The sequence below is a fragment of the Corapipo altera genome, unplaced genomic scaffold, assembly GCF_003945725.1.
Source record: "Corapipo altera isolate COAL_440 unplaced genomic scaffold, ASM394572v1 61411, whole genome shotgun sequence".
Taxonomy (NCBI): Eukaryota; Metazoa; Chordata; class Aves; order Passeriformes; family Pipridae; genus Corapipo; species Corapipo altera.
The window spans coordinates 24,378,151-24,395,763 of NW_020884875.1; the positions used below are offsets into that span (position 1 = coordinate 24,378,151).

At 37.9% G+C, this 17,613-nt stretch overlaps 1 protein-coding gene across 6 annotated transcripts in view; it reads right to left on the reverse strand.

Moving 5' to 3' along the window:
- PIP5K1B (phosphatidylinositol-4-phosphate 5-kinase type 1 beta) overlaps nucleotides 1-17,613 on the reverse strand; it is a 105,177-nt gene that overhangs the window by 59,384 nt on the left and 28,180 nt on the right. For all 6 annotated transcript variants that reach the window (XM_027634842.1, XM_027634844.1, XM_027634838.1 and 3 more), the window contains 3 exons: nucleotides 16,278-16,355; nucleotides 15,596-15,664; nucleotides 4,504-4,634 (listed from right to left, as the gene is read on the reverse strand). In XM_027634842.1, the coding sequence (XP_027490643.1) occupies nucleotides 4,504-4,634; nucleotides 15,596-15,664 (200 nt within the window). In that variant the 5' untranslated portion in view covers nucleotides 16,278-16,355. The remainder of the gene's footprint in view (nucleotides 1-4,503; nucleotides 4,635-15,595; nucleotides 15,665-16,277; nucleotides 16,356-17,613) is intronic.

Below are 17,613 nucleotides of genomic sequence, written 5' to 3' on the forward strand. Positions count from 1 at the left end.
AGCTTTTCTAATCTATTTTACATTAGTGCAATCATCTTACTCCCTCTGTCATTGTTTTCATTTTAAGCCAGAAGGTATGTCTCCCAGTGTGCTAGTTTAAAGGTAAACCAGCAGGGGAAATGAACTCAAAAGAGAGATTATAAGTCAGAATAACAATTTAATAAAATAATACAATAAGTACGATTATACAGACAAACAATTGGTTTTAACCTACAAAACCCCAATGTATAACCCAGCACTCTGTGGCGTGAACAGAGTGGTGTTCTTTGGGCCCCCTGAGTCCAAAGTAAAAGGAGAGGGGAAAACCTGTTGGTGAGAGTGATGTTGCAGTCTGGTCAAGAGTGGTGATTGCAGTCCGGTTGAGGGTGGTGGTTGCAGTCTGGTTGAGAGTGGTGGTTGCAGTCTGGTTGAGAGTGATGATCTGCAGTCTTCCTCTGGATCCCACGAGTGGTTAAAAAAGTCCCAAGACTCCAAGATTATATATTCTCCAGTTCAGGCAGGAATGCTCAGTACTTCCCTCAGGGCGGGGGGGTTCCTCAGTGGGTGTGAGGACAAAAACACCTTCTTGTCTTGCAGGCCTCTTAACACCCAGTTTATAGCCTGAGGAGTCAGGCTGCTCTAGGCAGAGGGTGCAAATAGTCTATTGACAGCAGTTTCTGGGAAATGGCATGGAAGGCTATAGAATACATAGTTTTGGGTTACACCCATCCAGTGATGAACTGGACCCAGCTGTTCTAACTAGGACATTTTCCACCCCTTATTCTATGCCATCCATGTCATTCCCAAATTAACGCCATTTAAAAACTATACCCCTTTAAAACTATATACATATATATATATGTATATATACATATATACATATTGTGTATATATATACATATATATATATACACATATATATATATATATATACATATATATATATATACATATATATATATATATATATATATATACACACAGAAACATTACAGACCATTCTCACTCAAAAATAGGTCCCCTTGTGGTACACAACATGTGTCCCCATCTTTTTGCATTACCCACCAGGTGGAACCAGGTCCTTGAGCAAAAACAATCCCTCAGATGGGTTTGCCTTTGCTTGAGGTGGGACTAATCCAAACAGTCTTCCCTAACATACCTCTTATATGCACCACAGGGACTTTATCTCCACCTACAGTACGCAAAGGTTCTGACTGGGCAGGGCCAGCTCGATTGATGGAGCCTCGGGTGTTGACCAACCAGGTGGCCTTTGCTAAATGCAGCTCCCAGTGTTTGAGAGTCTTCCCACACAGTGCCTCCAAGGTGGTTTTTAGCAGTCCGTTGCACCATTCAACTTTTCCAGCCGCTGGTGCATGGTAGGGGATATGATACACCCACTCAATGCCGTGCTCTTTGGCCCAGGTGTCTACGAGGCCATTCTTGAAATGGGTCCCATTATCAGACTCAATTCTCTCCGGGGTGCCGTGTCGCCACAGGACTTGTTTTTCGAGGCCCAGGATGGTATTCTGGGCAGTGGCATGAGGCACGGGGTATGTCTCCAGCCATCCAGTACTTCCTTCTACCATGGTCAGTACATAGCGCTTGCCTTGGCGTGTTTTGGGGAGCGAGATGTTGTCATCGATCAGGGGATTGGAAGGAGGCAGGAAACTCTCAGCCTCTGGCGGTGACTGTTGTCCAGTGTGAGGGAGAGATACCTTTGTAAGAGGACCTCCACGTACAGCAAGGACAGTGGAACATGATGGAACAAGGTATCCGGTGCTTAAGAGAACTAGCTGTACTGGAGATAATCTTTTCAGAGGATGAAAGATTCCCTAAAAGTCCAGATGGTGTACAGTGCACATTCCAGATGTGGTTGAAGTTTGCACGACTCGGGCCAGAAACGTATTCCCGCTACTTAGCAACGCTGCAATGGAGGGAGGGAGAGGACAAGGTGGGTGCATTGGTCAGTAAACTCAGGATTTATGAAGACACTGTCACCACCCCATTACGAGCCCACGTCTCATCTGTGGAAACCAAACTGGCTGAACATGTCCGAAGCCTGGAAGAGAAGACTGAAGAGGGACACCAGAAGCTAAGAGAAGAAATTAAGGAAGGGATCTTCCATATCTTGCCAGGACAAACAAGAGTCTCTGCTATCAGGAGCCAGTGTCAAAAATGTGCTGGTTTAAAGGTAAACCAGCAGGGGAAATGAACTCAACTCAAAAGAGAGATTATAAGTCAGAATAACAATTTAATAAAATAATACAATAAATACGATTATACAGACAAACAATTGGTTTTAACCTACAAAACCCCAATGTATAACCCAGCACTCTGTGGCGTGAACAGAGTGGTGTTCTTTGGGCCCCCTGAGTCCAAAGTAAAAGGAGAGGGGAAAACCTGTTGGTGAGAGTGATGTTGCAGTCCGGTCTAGATTGGTGATTGCAGTCCGGTTGAGGGTGGTGGTTGCAGTCTGGTTGAAAAGTGGTGGTTACAGTCTGGTTGAAAAGTGGTGGTTGCAGTCTGGTTGAAAAGTGGTGGTTGCAGTCTGGTTGAAAAGTGGTGGTTGCAGTCTGGTTGAAAAGTGGTGGTTGCAGTCTGGTTGAGAGTGATGATCTGCAGTCTTCCTCTGGATCCCACGAGTGGTTAAAAAAGTCCCAAGACTCCAAGATTATATATTCTCCAGTTCAGGCAGGAATGCTCAGTACTTCCCTCAGGGCGGGGGGGTTCCTCAATGGGCGTGAGGACAAAAACACCTTCCTATCTCGCAGGCCTCTTAACACCTAGTTTATAGCCTGAGGAGTCAGGCTCTATGTGCAGATGGTGTAAATGGTCTATTGACAACAGTTTCTGGGAAATGGCATGGAAGGCTATAGAATACACAGTTTTGGGTTACACCCATCCAGTGATGAACTGGACCCAGCTGTTCTAACTAGGACACCCAGGTCTTCCTTAAAACCAACACAAAACAGGGAAATCTCATTTCGGCATGTACATGTATGTGAGTCTCATAGGAAAGAAGACATATGCAATGCTATGGCATACAAACCATTTTGTTTTACTTGTTCCTTTATAACTATGTTTAAAAAGATAGAGAATAGATTTTTTTTCTCAAACTGTGCTATGTAATAAAACATTTTTCGTGTGTAGGTTTCATTTAATTTCCATGAACAAAGGTAATAATCACAGCAAACTACAGAAGCCTCCATCAGTGTCACAGGCAGACATTTTTCTCACCAATAAAAACCTTGTTACATGATATGCAACTTTCTCACCAGTAATTTGGATTATTTTAAACAAAATCTTGTGCTTACAGTGTATGAAAATACATGCATATGGTTAACTTCTCTATGTTTACCTATTCTACAAGAGAAAGGCTACAAAACTGTGCAAAAACCCTATTGTTAACAGCAGAACAAGATGTTAACAACTACTCAACTACTAGGAACTAAAGTATGTAATGTAAAAGCTTCATTTTACATAAAAAATAAATTTTCTTTTCTTTAAGGATATTTCAGTTCAAAGAAAAACAGGAGTGAAATGAAATCGAATTTGGGGAAAGATCAAAATTTAAAGTGCCTGCAATTATTTTTTATGTTGTTAACTTTCTTTAGTGACACCAGTAATTATTAAGGATCACAAATTATTAGAAACAGCCTACGAAGTAGCATTCAAACCGCATCTCAACAAGACTTTAAAAACTCATAGAAGTTTTTGCCAAATTCAGGGAAGATTGCATATGTAGCATGTCTTTACTGAAAGGAAGGTACTTAGCACTTCTAAGAACCCAGACCACACTGAACAGAGCAAGTCATCTTGATTTTGAAATACATTAAATACATTTTCCCTAAATCTTCTTTGTCCTTTCCTAGCATGTGTAATTTGCAAAGTTACATGGCACTGTACTTCAGCTTCTGAACTCCAAAACTCAGTATGACTTTGATTTCTCTCATTGGTGTGATTCTATTGCTACAATTTCCATACCATCACCTTGACAGTGAAACAAGCTGAGATGGCAAAGCAGTAAAGGTGCGCAACCTGTAATCAGCTTGTAAGAGCTAAGTGTTGTCACAGACTAAAGTCCTGAAGAGAATTTTATAGTGTAGTATAAACTATTATATTATACTTAAAATACAGGACTTGAATTTTCATAAATTTTGAAACCCCCTCAACAAAATGTCAAGTACTACTCTCAGTTTTTAGAAACTAAACTGAAACTAGACAAATGTGAATGTTGGATTCACATATCACTTCATATTGTAATTAACAGCTCCTTTAATTGAAAATGTCACAATTAATCTCCCTCTCCATAAGTGATGTCTCAAACCTTCAGTTGAAGTGTGACCTTTCCAATTTTCTTCCTACCTTCATTTTTAATGACAACATGAAAAACAGAAGTTCTATACATTAAACTTTCTCTAACATAATTTTGTTAGAACTGGAAAACAATCCTCATTCAAATATCCAGTTAAGAATTTAATTATGAAATTCTATTGAAGATAAATTGAAAAGGCTTGTTCTTACCTTGGTAGGAAGACACTTTCCACTACATAGAAGTCTTGCATAAGAACATCTCTGTCTGGTTTTGATGTAAGGTTTCCTACCGTGTATCCTATTCCCAGCTGGATAGCACCTTTAATAGCTGAGGATGCAGTCTGTGCAGAAAACAAGAATTCAAGCATGAGTTTGATAAAACCAGATTTCTGTTTTTTATCAGTAGTATGATATGTTAAACTCTTTAATCATTTTCATAATAACATCATGTCATCTTTACCTCCTAGAGCTCAGTGAGATGACTGATTTTCAATTAAAAGATTTAAAAGAATCACTATACTGTAGTAAAATCTACAAAAATCAATTTTCTGGTTGTACAAACTGAAACTTTTCAAATTGCCTCATTAATTTCCACATTGGGTTCTAACTCAGCATAGAATCATGGAATACCAGGTTGGAAGGGATCTCAAGAATCATCTGGTTCAACCTTTCTTGGCAAAAGCAGTCTAGACAAGATGGCCTAGCATCCTGTCAAGCCAAATCTCAAAAATGCTCATGTTGGGGAATTCATCACTTCTGGGGAGATAATTCTATTGGCTGACTGTTCTCACTGTGAAATATTTCCTCTTGTGTTCAACTGGAATGTCCCCAGGAATAACTTTAACCCATTATCTCTCATATTTTCTATGTTATTCCTTGTAAGAATAGTCTCCATCTTCTTCGTAACCACCCTGTAAATACTGGAACATGGTGGGAAGTATTCCCCTCAGCCTTCTTTTCTTGAGGCTGAACAGATCCAGCTCTGTAATAGCTCACACACCAACTTTTCCCTCATTGACACTGGGTCTGAGTTTGCATCAACCTGGATTTTTGTTCCCAGGCCCAACAGTGCTGGTGATAACAGAGATGAAGGAAGTGTTGAGAACCTCTGCCTTTTCAGCATTGTTGGTGACTAATTCAACTTGTCTATTTAACAGCAGGCCAATATTTTCCTTCTGTTTTTTTATTATTGTTTATGTTGTTTGTTGTTTATGTAGCCAAAGAACCCTTTCTTGTGGTTCCTGACATCTCTTGCCAATTTCAATTTGAGCTGAGTCTTTGCTTTTCTAGCTGCATCTCTGCATTCCCTGGCAACTCCCTTGTTCTCAACAAGTATTTGTCCCCTTTTCCATCTCTGGTATGCTTCTCTTTTGGTTTTGAACAGACTCAGAAGGTCACAGTTAAGCCAAGGGGGTCTCTTTCTCCACCTACTTCCCTTCCCTTTATAGAGAATGAACGGGTTTTCTGCTTCCAGGAGAGTGGTCTGGAAAAACTCCCAGCACTCCCTAGCTCAATGGAAGCTTACCTCCCAGTTCAGCTCTGAGCAAGCTGAAGTTTGCTCTTCCAAAATCTAAAAACTTTGCCTTGTACTAACCTTCAGTGTGCACAGGCAGACCCCAAACTTCACAATATAGGGATCACTGCAGCCAAAGACATCACTAACTGAGATACTACAAGGCAGATTTCTTTGTTTTGTGAGTAGCAAGTTCAACAGCCCCTCATTCCTGGTGGGCACATCTACTGTTTGTGTGAAGAATCAGTCCTCTTTGCATCCCAGGAACTTGATGGCTGATATAACCTGCTGTATTATTCCACCAACAAATGTCTGGGTACTTGAAGTCACCCATAAGACCCAGTATCTGTAATCTAAAACTTGCTTGACCCCGTTTAGGTGCTTCTTTGCCCTTACCATCTTGGGTTGGAGGTCAGTAGCAGATGCTTAGTCTAAGATACCAGTTGGAGATGTACCTTCTGATCTTGACCCAGAGGCATTTGATAGGGCTTCCATAGTCACTGCATTTAACTTTTATATGTTCATGATTCTCTTTAACACAGAGCACAACTCCTCCTCCTCTACTTTCCTGCCTGTCTTTACAAAACAGCCTATAGCCATCCTTTGTGATCCTCTTAAGATATTTTCAATCTAACCGGACATTCAAATTGCTTCAGGAGTTAGAAGTAGCATGCATTATGTCCCGGAAAGAAACAGTCACAAATTCCAGGTGATCGTACATGCATGCCAAGGCATTACAAAGCAAGCTTATGGCTTAGACACTGATTCTAGATACAAATGTATTTATTACATTCCACCTAACAGTCAATGCAAGAGGTGCATTGACTGGGTGGAATGCAAAGAAAAATGAAAGTGATGAGGAAAGAGAAATCCCTCAATAAAAATCTACCTGCATAAAGTGGAATGACTAAATTCAACAGCCAGGGTTTGAAGGACAGAGAAAGGTTCAAAAGGTCAGCACCAAATTGTGATACTATATACATGTAAACTGAGACCATCTCTGAAACTTTCTCATGCTGAATAGAGAATCCTGATGGACAAATTAAAAAAAATGACAGAACTGAGTCAAAATCAGAAACTAGTCAAGAAAGGAATTATTAAGAAAAGACCGAAGGAGTGAATAAAGAAAATCATTGGGGAGGGAAAGGCGGCTATCAGGAAGGGAGTATCTTCCCTTACATCATGTATTTTCACCAGTCTGAAGACAACATATTTGGTGTCTGTTTTTAGATTTTAGCCCCCACCCACCAAACAAGCAAGACATTAACAGTGGAAGCAAAGAACACTAGAAGTTTCATGATCAGAACCACTTCAGCACTTGAACAAAGTCATTTCAGGAATGGGAATTACATAAGAAATGGTTCAAGTACACAAAGCTACTCTTGTTACAGTTTCTGGAACAGCAAATATTACAGTGACTGCTTATTTTTAGAAAAGAAAAGACAGACATGTGTATATCCTAAATAATTAGGACTGCACACCAAGCAGAACTTTTACTTGCATAACAGCTTAGAAAAGGCAACGTGGTGGGAACAAACAAAATCCCATTCTGAAAGTGTTACTTTGACTACTAAAACCATTTGGCTTTGTGTCATAAGAGTCACATTTTTCTTTCCTTGAAAGGCTTCTATTCATGAATGATTAATAAACAACAAAAGCCGTAATTATGTAACTTTGATCAAACCAATACACATAGTTTCTGTTTCATAGCTGGATGCCCATCTTGTTCACTGCCATAGCAAGCGACTACGTCTGAAAGAACAGCATATAGTAAAGTAAAACAGAAGACATGCCATTCCAAATAAACCCTAACAAAACCCACTGAACTTCAAAAAAACCCCAGGACAGGTAAGCTGGCAATGTGATTTCAAAAGGAAAACTCTAGACCATCTTTTGAACTCATAAAAAATATCTGTAGGATTTTTTTTTCAAATTTAAAAGAAAACCTACAGACCTACAGTCTCTGAAAAGCAGAATGTAAGGCTTTCTACTAGTATAACACAGACTCTACCTCCAAGGTTACTGTCTTGTTAATTTCCACTCCTATTCAAGAGGGCCATTAGTAATCACCCACCATTTCTACAGCAATCACAGCAGTCGGTTTAACAGAAAAGCAATGTTATGAAATCATTCAGGATACTTTAACAACTGCTTTAAAACAAATTGATGGTAGTTACAGCATGCTGAAGCCAATTGCAAACCAATTGTTTGTCAATCACTGTTATATATTAAATATACTGTAAACTGCAATTCTTGCAGCCATGCAAGCTGAGAAATTGCCCATTCCCTGTACTACTGTCCCAGAATGCTAATATTTCAAAGTAGGTAAGGACATTTCTCTTCCATCTTAAATGGGAAAAGATCAGCAAAGGTAAAAGAGTTGCATTTCAAGAAGAGATGTACTGGGGACAAAGTGCTCCAGAAGTCCCACAGTTTATGGAGGATTGAAACAAAAAAGCCTCCGTACAGTTTTATCCTTGCATAAAAAAGTTTAAACTGTCCTCGTTATGATGAAACACACCTTTGTCTATTTTTGTCAAAAGTAACTATATATTTTCTCTATATTTGTCATACAGCTTTGCTAAAAAAGCCTGTAGGAATGAAACATTATATGCAGACACATAAAGCATAACAACAGGTTACAGGATGAAACAGTATATAATATAGAATATATATAGTATAATAGTATATAGGATATAATATAGAACACAGACAGTTAGGTATATGGAATATTTGCATCATTGACATATATTCTAGCACTAGATGCACTGTTCTCCTGAATTACTGTTATCTGCAGATGGGTCTTCCATCTTGCTCTACATCACTCTAAGCTGAAATCCTTTCTTGGAATAGCAAACTAAATGAGAATATAAATCCTTTCAAACCATGTATTAAGTTTGCACATGATCCCACAAATGTACTAAGTAGGATTTCAACACTGCTTTTCCTACAAATAATTGCTTTCAGCGTAGTCCTGTAAAACTTAAATTTTTTATTTTCATAAAAGAAATGTGTTAATCAGACACACATACGGTATGTAAAGGCAGTTTACATTCTGCTAACAAAAAAAATCCACTATCTGAAGCTATTTAACAACTGTGCCAGTTAGGGACAAGGCTACTGAAAGGATTGAAAAAGTCTGTCCCTTAGAGTAAATGAGAAAAAATCCAGGGATGGCAAAAATATAGATACTATAGTTTCAGAATGTATAGTATATTATATAGTATATTATATAGTATATATATTATACATTGCTCAATAATTATTTCCATTGGAGTGTGAAAGTTGTAAATGGCTGGCAAACCTAACTAACCAATAATGTGTCAATGCAATCACCAAGTACATAGTACACAAAGACTTCAGATATGGAAAACACATTTATTCTTTTAGACAGGTTTCCTTTTACTTTCTCCATATTTGTATGGGACTATTAATGAAATAAAACAAATCATTTAACAAACCATGAGCAGAGAGAAGTTGAGCAGGACTAAGGCTTCATTTAATTTAATAGAAGTTCCCCTCTACTCTCATTCACAAAGTTATCTTTCTATTCTTCTTTCAACTCTCAATTGTTCTTTGCTAAGTCTTTATGCATTTCCCACAAGATACTCATGAAATGTAAGTAACATTCTTGGCTTCTTCAAAAGTAGACATCCTAAGGATTCCCTTTAGGACTGCGTGAATGTAAACTTGGTCCTTGTTTATGTGTTTTCCCTTTTCATAATTCATTTTATTGCAGCTAAACCTGTGAACTTTCTGGGGCAAAGATTTTTCCAGAGGACATCAGTTTTATAGCAGGTGCTATAAAGCAAAGAAAAGAAATTAACTCTCCCTCAGCAACTCTACCTCACTATCACTGCAGAAGGCAAGATGATGACTCCTTTCTTTCACCCTCTTTACTACTGTCATTCAAACAGATTTTAAAATCTGGCTGATGAAATGGCAGAAACACCTATCTACCATAGTATGGTATGAGAGACGGGGAGAAACAAACATCTGAACAGAAGCCACCACTAATAAACACTGCTTTGCAACTATGCTTCCCACAAAGTAGTTGCCATTAGTTCATTTCTCTCTACTACTGTATGTGGAGAAGCCTGCTCTCATCTTCCTCACCATCCCAGTCTGCTCCTTGGTGAGACAGTGAATTGGACTGGTATAGAATAGCTGCCTGCCTTCAGGTAGCATTCTCAGTGAAATAAATAAAATTTAAAAAGACAGAAAGAAAGAAAGACAGAAAGAAAGAAAGAAAGAAAGAAAGAAAGACAGAAAGAAAGACAGAAAGACAGAAAGACAGAAAGACAGAAAGACAGAAAGACAGAAAGAAAGAAAGATAGACAGATGATAGATGATAGATAGATGATAGATAGATGATAGATAGATGATAGATAGATAGGTAGATAGATAGGTAGATAGATAGGTAGATAGATAGATAAAAAGAAATCCACAGGGTCTCACTTGATTAAAACTTGATTAAAATTATTCAAGCCACATGGGTTATTCCAGATGTCAATTTTCTACTAAAGTAAGCATTTGTTCTTCAGTTATACTAGTTACCATGAGTACCAGGAATCCACCTACACTATCATTTCCATGCAAACAAAGTTTATCTTTTCCGGACTTCTGAAAAGATACTAACCTGTCATAAATTTTGTAAACTCTTAAGCCAAACCATCTGAGGAGAATGCATGTTAAAAACAGTATGACTTCTTCAAGCAACATTTAAAAAGAGATGTCTTAGAACATTAGGAAGTTGCAATTATATTCAAGATGTACGTGTGGTTATTGCCTAGTCCACTGCTTCTGCAGTAGAGTTGTCTTGTCTTTGAGTGCCTGCTGTGCTTACAGCCCCATTGAAACAACACTTCTTGTAACTGTTTCTGCTAAAGCTTCTGGAGGCCGCTACCCCATCTCAGCATGATCTCTGCAGCTGCCACATAATAAATCACAAACAGGGACATTATAAAAACAGAGTTTCCAGAAAATTCCACTACATAAACTGATCTTACTGTTTCTCCAGAACTTGTAACCATGGGTCACTACAGCCACAGTACCCCTTCAATCTTCCTTCAGTTCACATTGCTCTTTTCTCTATCAAATATTTGCCCACCTTCTGCAGGTCACACTTCATGAAGATGGACTTCCACTCATTGTGTGTGTGTGTTTCACAAAGCTAAAGATCATGTTTGTCTGTGTCATGAAGATGGACTTCTGCCCATTGTGTGTGTTTGTGTGGTTCTTCCAGCTCAACGGCCATCAGAATGATTTACTGACCCAAGTTGAATCTGATCTCCATTTTCCAAAATTGGATTCAAATGACTCCATGGCTTTCAATTAATTTTCCCTCCATTTCAAAACATTTATGCTGAAGTTTCAGACTTAACCATGAATCCAGCTACTGTGGTTGTTCTATCTCTGAGGAAAAGAATTTGAGACCTCTACGTTTGATAGTAGCCATTGCTCCAGGCAAAGCCACTAAAGAGAGTTATTTCAGTATCCTTGCAGATGCACAAAGTCTGCCACTGAGAACACAGGTGTCAATGTAGTAAAATCTCCAGTAGTGAAGTTTCAGCATCTGCAAGAAAAAGTACCCTATGTGGAGACATTAGATGCAGGGCATAACTCAATGCCAAAAGTGATGAAGCAATGCTGCTTGCATGTGTTTGCAAGCTCTAACAATAGGTAGCTGGCTTTCTTTAACCAGGAAAATTCCCCTTGTTCCTGGCAAAGTGACTCTCACTTATGATACCCAGTTTTGAACAGGTGATGTAGTGCTTGTAATATGCTAAACAGAAGAGCCAGAACATATGTAATAACAAGAAAAAAAAATAATCTAATTTTATGTGTGTGTGGCAGCCTTCAGACTAAAGGTAGAGATCGTGGCGATCCAGTAGCAGTTTTTTCACAAGTGTACATACACATATGCTTTGTTTTCTGGTCTGATTTTTTTCTACACACTTAATGTGCTTTGACAGACATGTCTGCCTGATTCTTGCTACCCTCCTAGTATTAGGCATAAGGATGCTACTGAAATATGTTTTGTCACAGAGAAGATTCAGGGACTACTGTGCGATTGATGACATCACAATGCAAAAGGTGCACATGTCTCAGCAGCTTCTTACAACAAAGTCTGCAAAACAATAGGAAGGAAATGAAAAACGTGGTTTTTGCATACTCCAAATACCAGTGACAAGACCGTGATGAATATCCAAGAATAACTACAGTCTGGTGACTGGATTTTGTTGCAGGGTTCCCTTGCTACTTTGCTTAGGATCCTTAAGCATGAAATGTAACAAATAGTCTCTCTCTAACTCTGTTTCTCCCTGAAAAAAAACCCAAAACCACAACAAAAAAACCCCCCACCAAAAACCAAAACCCACAACAAAAAAACAGAAACCCAAACAAACAAAAAACCCCAAACACAAACCCCAAAACAAAACCAAAAGAAACACAAGACTAACCCAAGCTAACAGACCAAAAAAACCACCCTGAAAGAACTGGCCTCAGTTTGCATAATTTTTATTTCTTTTATCTCAAAGCTATTTTAATCCTCTACCTTAAAAGCTGCATTGAACATATACATCTGTAAAGTGTCTGTTCCATTAACTAAATTCTTTAATCTGAGTTACTGAAATATTTTGTCACACTGTAGACTAGAGCAACTTCTTGAAATGTACTGATAGAAAACCTGTACTGATAGAGAGAAAACCCAAGAGTAGCTTCAGATTATAACGTTTGTAGCAAACGTCTGCAGCTGAACAGCCCAGCAGCCCCACCTTAAATAACACCATTTTTAAAGATAGGAAAACAGTGGTTTTCAGCAGAAAAATAAACACAACGAACAGAAGGTTGTGTTCCCTCTTCTCCCAAGGACTTGGACTAGATAATAACAGACAATTAAAACAGAGAAGAGCATTTATATCAGAATGCAGTAGCAGAAAAACTGAAAGCTAAAAAAGAGCAGAATGAAGAAGCATGACTCATAATAGAAACCATGCTATTTTTTTGGTCCCATCATACCTTGCAGAATCCACAAGGATGGGGTAGCAATACTCATGCAAGGCCTTGCACAAGGTTGTAATAATGTAAGAAACTTCTTGGAACTTCAAGGTATTTACATTCATGCAGCTGGCAAGTCAGCTGACTACTACTGGAGGTCAGAAATAAACTTTTCTGTTATAAACAAGATTCCTTTTTTCCCCCAGGATGCACAGACAAGTAGTATCTTTGGGAACGCTCCCAAGGCCACATATGCTAAAGAACTACAGGACACAAACCAAGCTACAGTCCTCTGTTTTTCTCAGCTGAACAGTATAACCTTCTATTTTTATGTAAATTATTATGTAAAAAAAATAATGTATTTATTATGTAAAAATATAAATTTTGGTAAAAGTTTATTATGTAATTTTTACATAATACTTGTATTTAAATAGAAATATTTAAATACTTTATTATTATGTAATAATAATAACTTATTATGTAAAAAAAAATGTTCAAGTGAAGTTTCTGAGCAAGGCAAATAGATTAGCAAGCACTATCTGTCTTCAAAACTCAATGAGTATCTTGACTAAGTGCCCTTGCAATTAAGAGCAGTGGTAAATTGGAACAGAAACTGCCCAAGTAGCTGAAAAAGCACCAGCTGAGGGAAAAACCTCTCCCCCAGACCAGATTTCTGGAGGAAGTGGCACTGGAAGTCACAGGACAGAACTGCAAGTATTTTTCAGCCAAACCAAAGAAGCATAACAACACATAACTGGAGAACTGTAAATGCAAACCTGTGTAAAAAGACAAAGAAAAGCTATGTGGGCAATAAAAGACAGGCAGGTGTTAACTGTAAACAAGCATTTAACCAAGCAAAATCTCTTTGTGTAAGTTACCTAAAAATATGGAACTAACTCGGAAATGACATGAAATGCCTCTGATAAACATAGGTCATACCAGGCTTAACCTGTAACCCACTTCCTGACATCTACTGTTCATTCCTCTGAACATAAGAAATAGGAAATGTTATATGGAATATCTGAAGAAGGTGAGGATCAAGGAGTCACAGAATGGTTCAGGTTGGAAGGCACCACTGGTGGGGTCATTTGGTCCAATCTCCCTGCTCAAGTAGAGTCTTCAAAGTCTAACAGGAAGTGCAAGGTTTGTAAGGAATTTGGCTTAAGAGAAGAGAGACATTGTTAAAAGTGAGACATCAGGCAAAGACATGCTACCTGTTAGCCCTGCATGGATAAATTGTGGGGTCAACACTTCCTAATTTTTTATTAACATTATCACAAAAAGGAGGAGTATGATAAGTATAATATTTGGTGATAATATTTAACTATGGGGCATATGCAACACAGGAGCTTGAACACAGAACAACTGAGGGTGTATTTATACGAAAAGGAAATAAACTGACATAAGACACAGACAACTGGTGGTTCAGGGGAGAGCACAGAACTTGGAGATAATAGTCACTGTGACCTTTCAATGTGATGTGGCTGTGAATTCTATGTTTTGTCAAAGAGGTATTTCAGTATTCCAGTAAATACACAGAATAATTTGTGCCATGGTGAGAAGCCTTTACACAACTTTCGCTGGAATTTTGTGAATTTATAGTCAAAAAGGAAGAGAGAAGAGTATGTAGGATGACTGGGGGGAATGGAAACTACATATGGCTACCTACTAGTCTAGTCTAGCAAAATAAAACTGTGGAAGTGTTCATCTCAGGCACTGAATTTTTCTTCCTTTCTCATAGTAAGTGTCAAGAAAAATTTAGAGTTTAATATTTTAAAGTCATAAGTTGGGAGATTGAATATAACCTGTACCTAAAAAGGGGGAAAAAACTCAAATTTCTCAAACATTATTTCTTTTTATCTCTGAGAAAATTATCTGGAATGTTAAAGACACCCAGATACTGAAAATGTAACTGCCAGCAAAAAGGGTGGGAAAAGAAACAGCAGCTTAGTAATCTTCTAGGTGCTGTAAGTGACACCCAGAAATGAAAAACTTTTAACATTATATGTACTGTAGAAGTATTTGAATTTCTGTGCTAGATTACAGAAATTAAGAAAAAAACCAGTCATCATTTCTTTGAGGTGATCTGCCAAGAAAAAAATCGAATTTGGCAGCTAACAACTTGGTTATGGAAATATATATATATATATATATATATATATGAAAAGGTGTATTTATAGCTCCACTTAGTTACCAATATTGCTAGGTGGACTGAAATAATGCTGGTCAAGACAATCAGTGCCAGGAAAACAAACCCCAAATCAGTATCAGCTACTGTTACAATATCTAAATGGATCTGTTCTGCTACTATTGATGCATGCTCCTACACTAAATATATCTTCTCTTAAACAACATTTCTTTTTTTTTTAAACAAACAAACAGTGGTCTGTTTGACAAAGCACTGAAGAGGTGATAAGGTTTATAGTCCAGACACATTGTATAAACATTCAAAGCATTTGGGAACTTGCTGTACTAAATTTCTCAAAACAGTATTTATGCCCAGAGGTATATCTGTTGCTAAGAGCAAAGAATTTCTATAAATCTAGCAAGAGTATATACTTTAAAGCTGTACTGAACACGCTTTAAATAGTCAGTTCTGCAGTGGGCAGAAATATCTTATGATTGATTTCACAGAACGAATAAAGTACTTACAAAAAAAATCCATGGAACATATGTTATTTGTTCTTGTTTTTACTTAGTTCTGAAATATATTTCACTTACAGCAGATCTGAATTAGCAACATGAAGGGAAAAATATACAAAAAAAAGCTTGTTGTAAGTTTTTATTTACCTTTTTATACGTTTTCTCTTCATTTGGTTTTCCAGCAGTAACATCTCCATTTTCAGTAACAGACAACATCTAATAACAGAAGCTTAAGTTATAAAGAAGGTATTTGCTTTGGAAAAGTAAGTGTTCAGAAAAATCAGACAATTTATTATCCATTTTTTGCTAAATTCAAACTTCTCAGAGGACAGCAAGTCACCAAGATCGGTGACATATCTAGGATATTCCTAGAAATATTTTTCAGGCAGACTAAAAGGATAGCGCTGTGCCAGGAGTATGTCCAGCACATGACCGATTCTACGCAACACTCTTTTCCCCACACCAGTATGCAAGTCTGCAGTGAAATCTTGCTCCTCTGCATACTGCATGAGATGTTCCTGAAAGGTCCAACGATGGGCAAAATTATGAAGCTTGTGAGCCAGATATTCAGTGGCGTGTCTCAGAGGTCCAAGGCCTTTGGCTGCATTGATGTGCTGTACCTTCTCAGAGCAGTAAGAAGATATTTTACATTGCATCTTACCACAGCTGTAAAGCAATGTTGGATCAAGAATAAACCACTAAGTTAGAGATAACTTTGGTCAGACACTCTGAATGTGTCTGCCGAAGTAAATAAAAAAAAAAGCTACGATGACGTGCTTTAAAATCATTCTAGATTTTACCACAACTTTCTCAATGGAATTATACTTACTCTTATGAACAACAGTACAAGTCATCTGGAGCTGAGAGCGAAGATCAAGCCATTGGTGATGCTGATGTTTTCCAGAACCTATTAAAAGAAAATTCTGTCATCGCTATGCCATCACAAATTTCACCTAACCGAATAGCTTTAGATTTCCTTTTTCTACAATTCTTTGGCCTAAGCAAGTATTCATCTACAAGTGTGGCTTTTCAAGAATCATGTCAAACAATTTGATTACTAACAGGTCATTTAATATACTTAGAAACTAGCAGTATTACACAGGAGGAAATAAGTGCAGTCTAATTTCCATTTACCCCAGATATTCCATTACCATGGCACAAGCAACTCTACAATAAAACATTTATGAAGAGCAGTAGACATACATGCTCTGGAGTGTTGTGTAATTACATGCACTCTTATAACCTTATAATCTCCAATCACTTATAAGCAATAGAATGATGATTTGGAGGACTGTACACTGTATAGCTCTAGACAACAAACAAAGTAATTTTGAAAGTTTTCTATAATAGTAGTTACTATCAGCATGATTTCTGTGAGTAGTCTTGTTGAGGTGATCTATTTCATCGTCTAAATGGTTTGACTAAACATATGAGAAAATATTATGTATCAGATGCTACCCGATACCTCTTTGGAATCAACCTTCCCGTTCATCCCATATCTATTTTAAGTCACATCAGTAAAGCTATTCTTCAAACACAGCAGAAGAAAAAAAAAATCTCATTTGTCTTTAATCAGTACAATAGCATCTTGTACATAACTAAAAATTAGGGTAGTATTACAGTGAAGGGCACAGGTAGAAGTCATTGCAGAGCCCAGAGTCAAAGTTCTGCTCTTTTACCTTGGCAACTTTGATATGGCAATGGGCTAATGTTACTAACACATACCAGATACTGCACTTTGAGATAACACCACCACATAATGCATGGTGTCCAATAAAATACTCCAGCATGTCAAGACAAATGGTTGATAAGGAGAGCAAAAAGAACAAGCAGTGGGAAAATTCGTCCACATTTGCCTTCAATGGTACATGAAAAATAGAATGACAGGGACCATGTAACACTGTGGTCATGATTTTCTCGAAGGAAAGCAAGGCAAGCTGCATCACTCATATAATCAGTAAGTAAGCTCCATGGGAAATGACACCTCGTATATGGCAAAAACAAGGTCAGTGAAAGTGTTACTAATTTCTAAATGAATGACACAAACAGAGACAAAAACAGTCCCACCTTGCCTGGGTGGGGAGTATATATAAAAGAGGAATTTTAGTAATCTGAAACTCCAGAAAGAGTCAGAGGAAAAAGAAAAATAGGTCAGAAGGACCTCG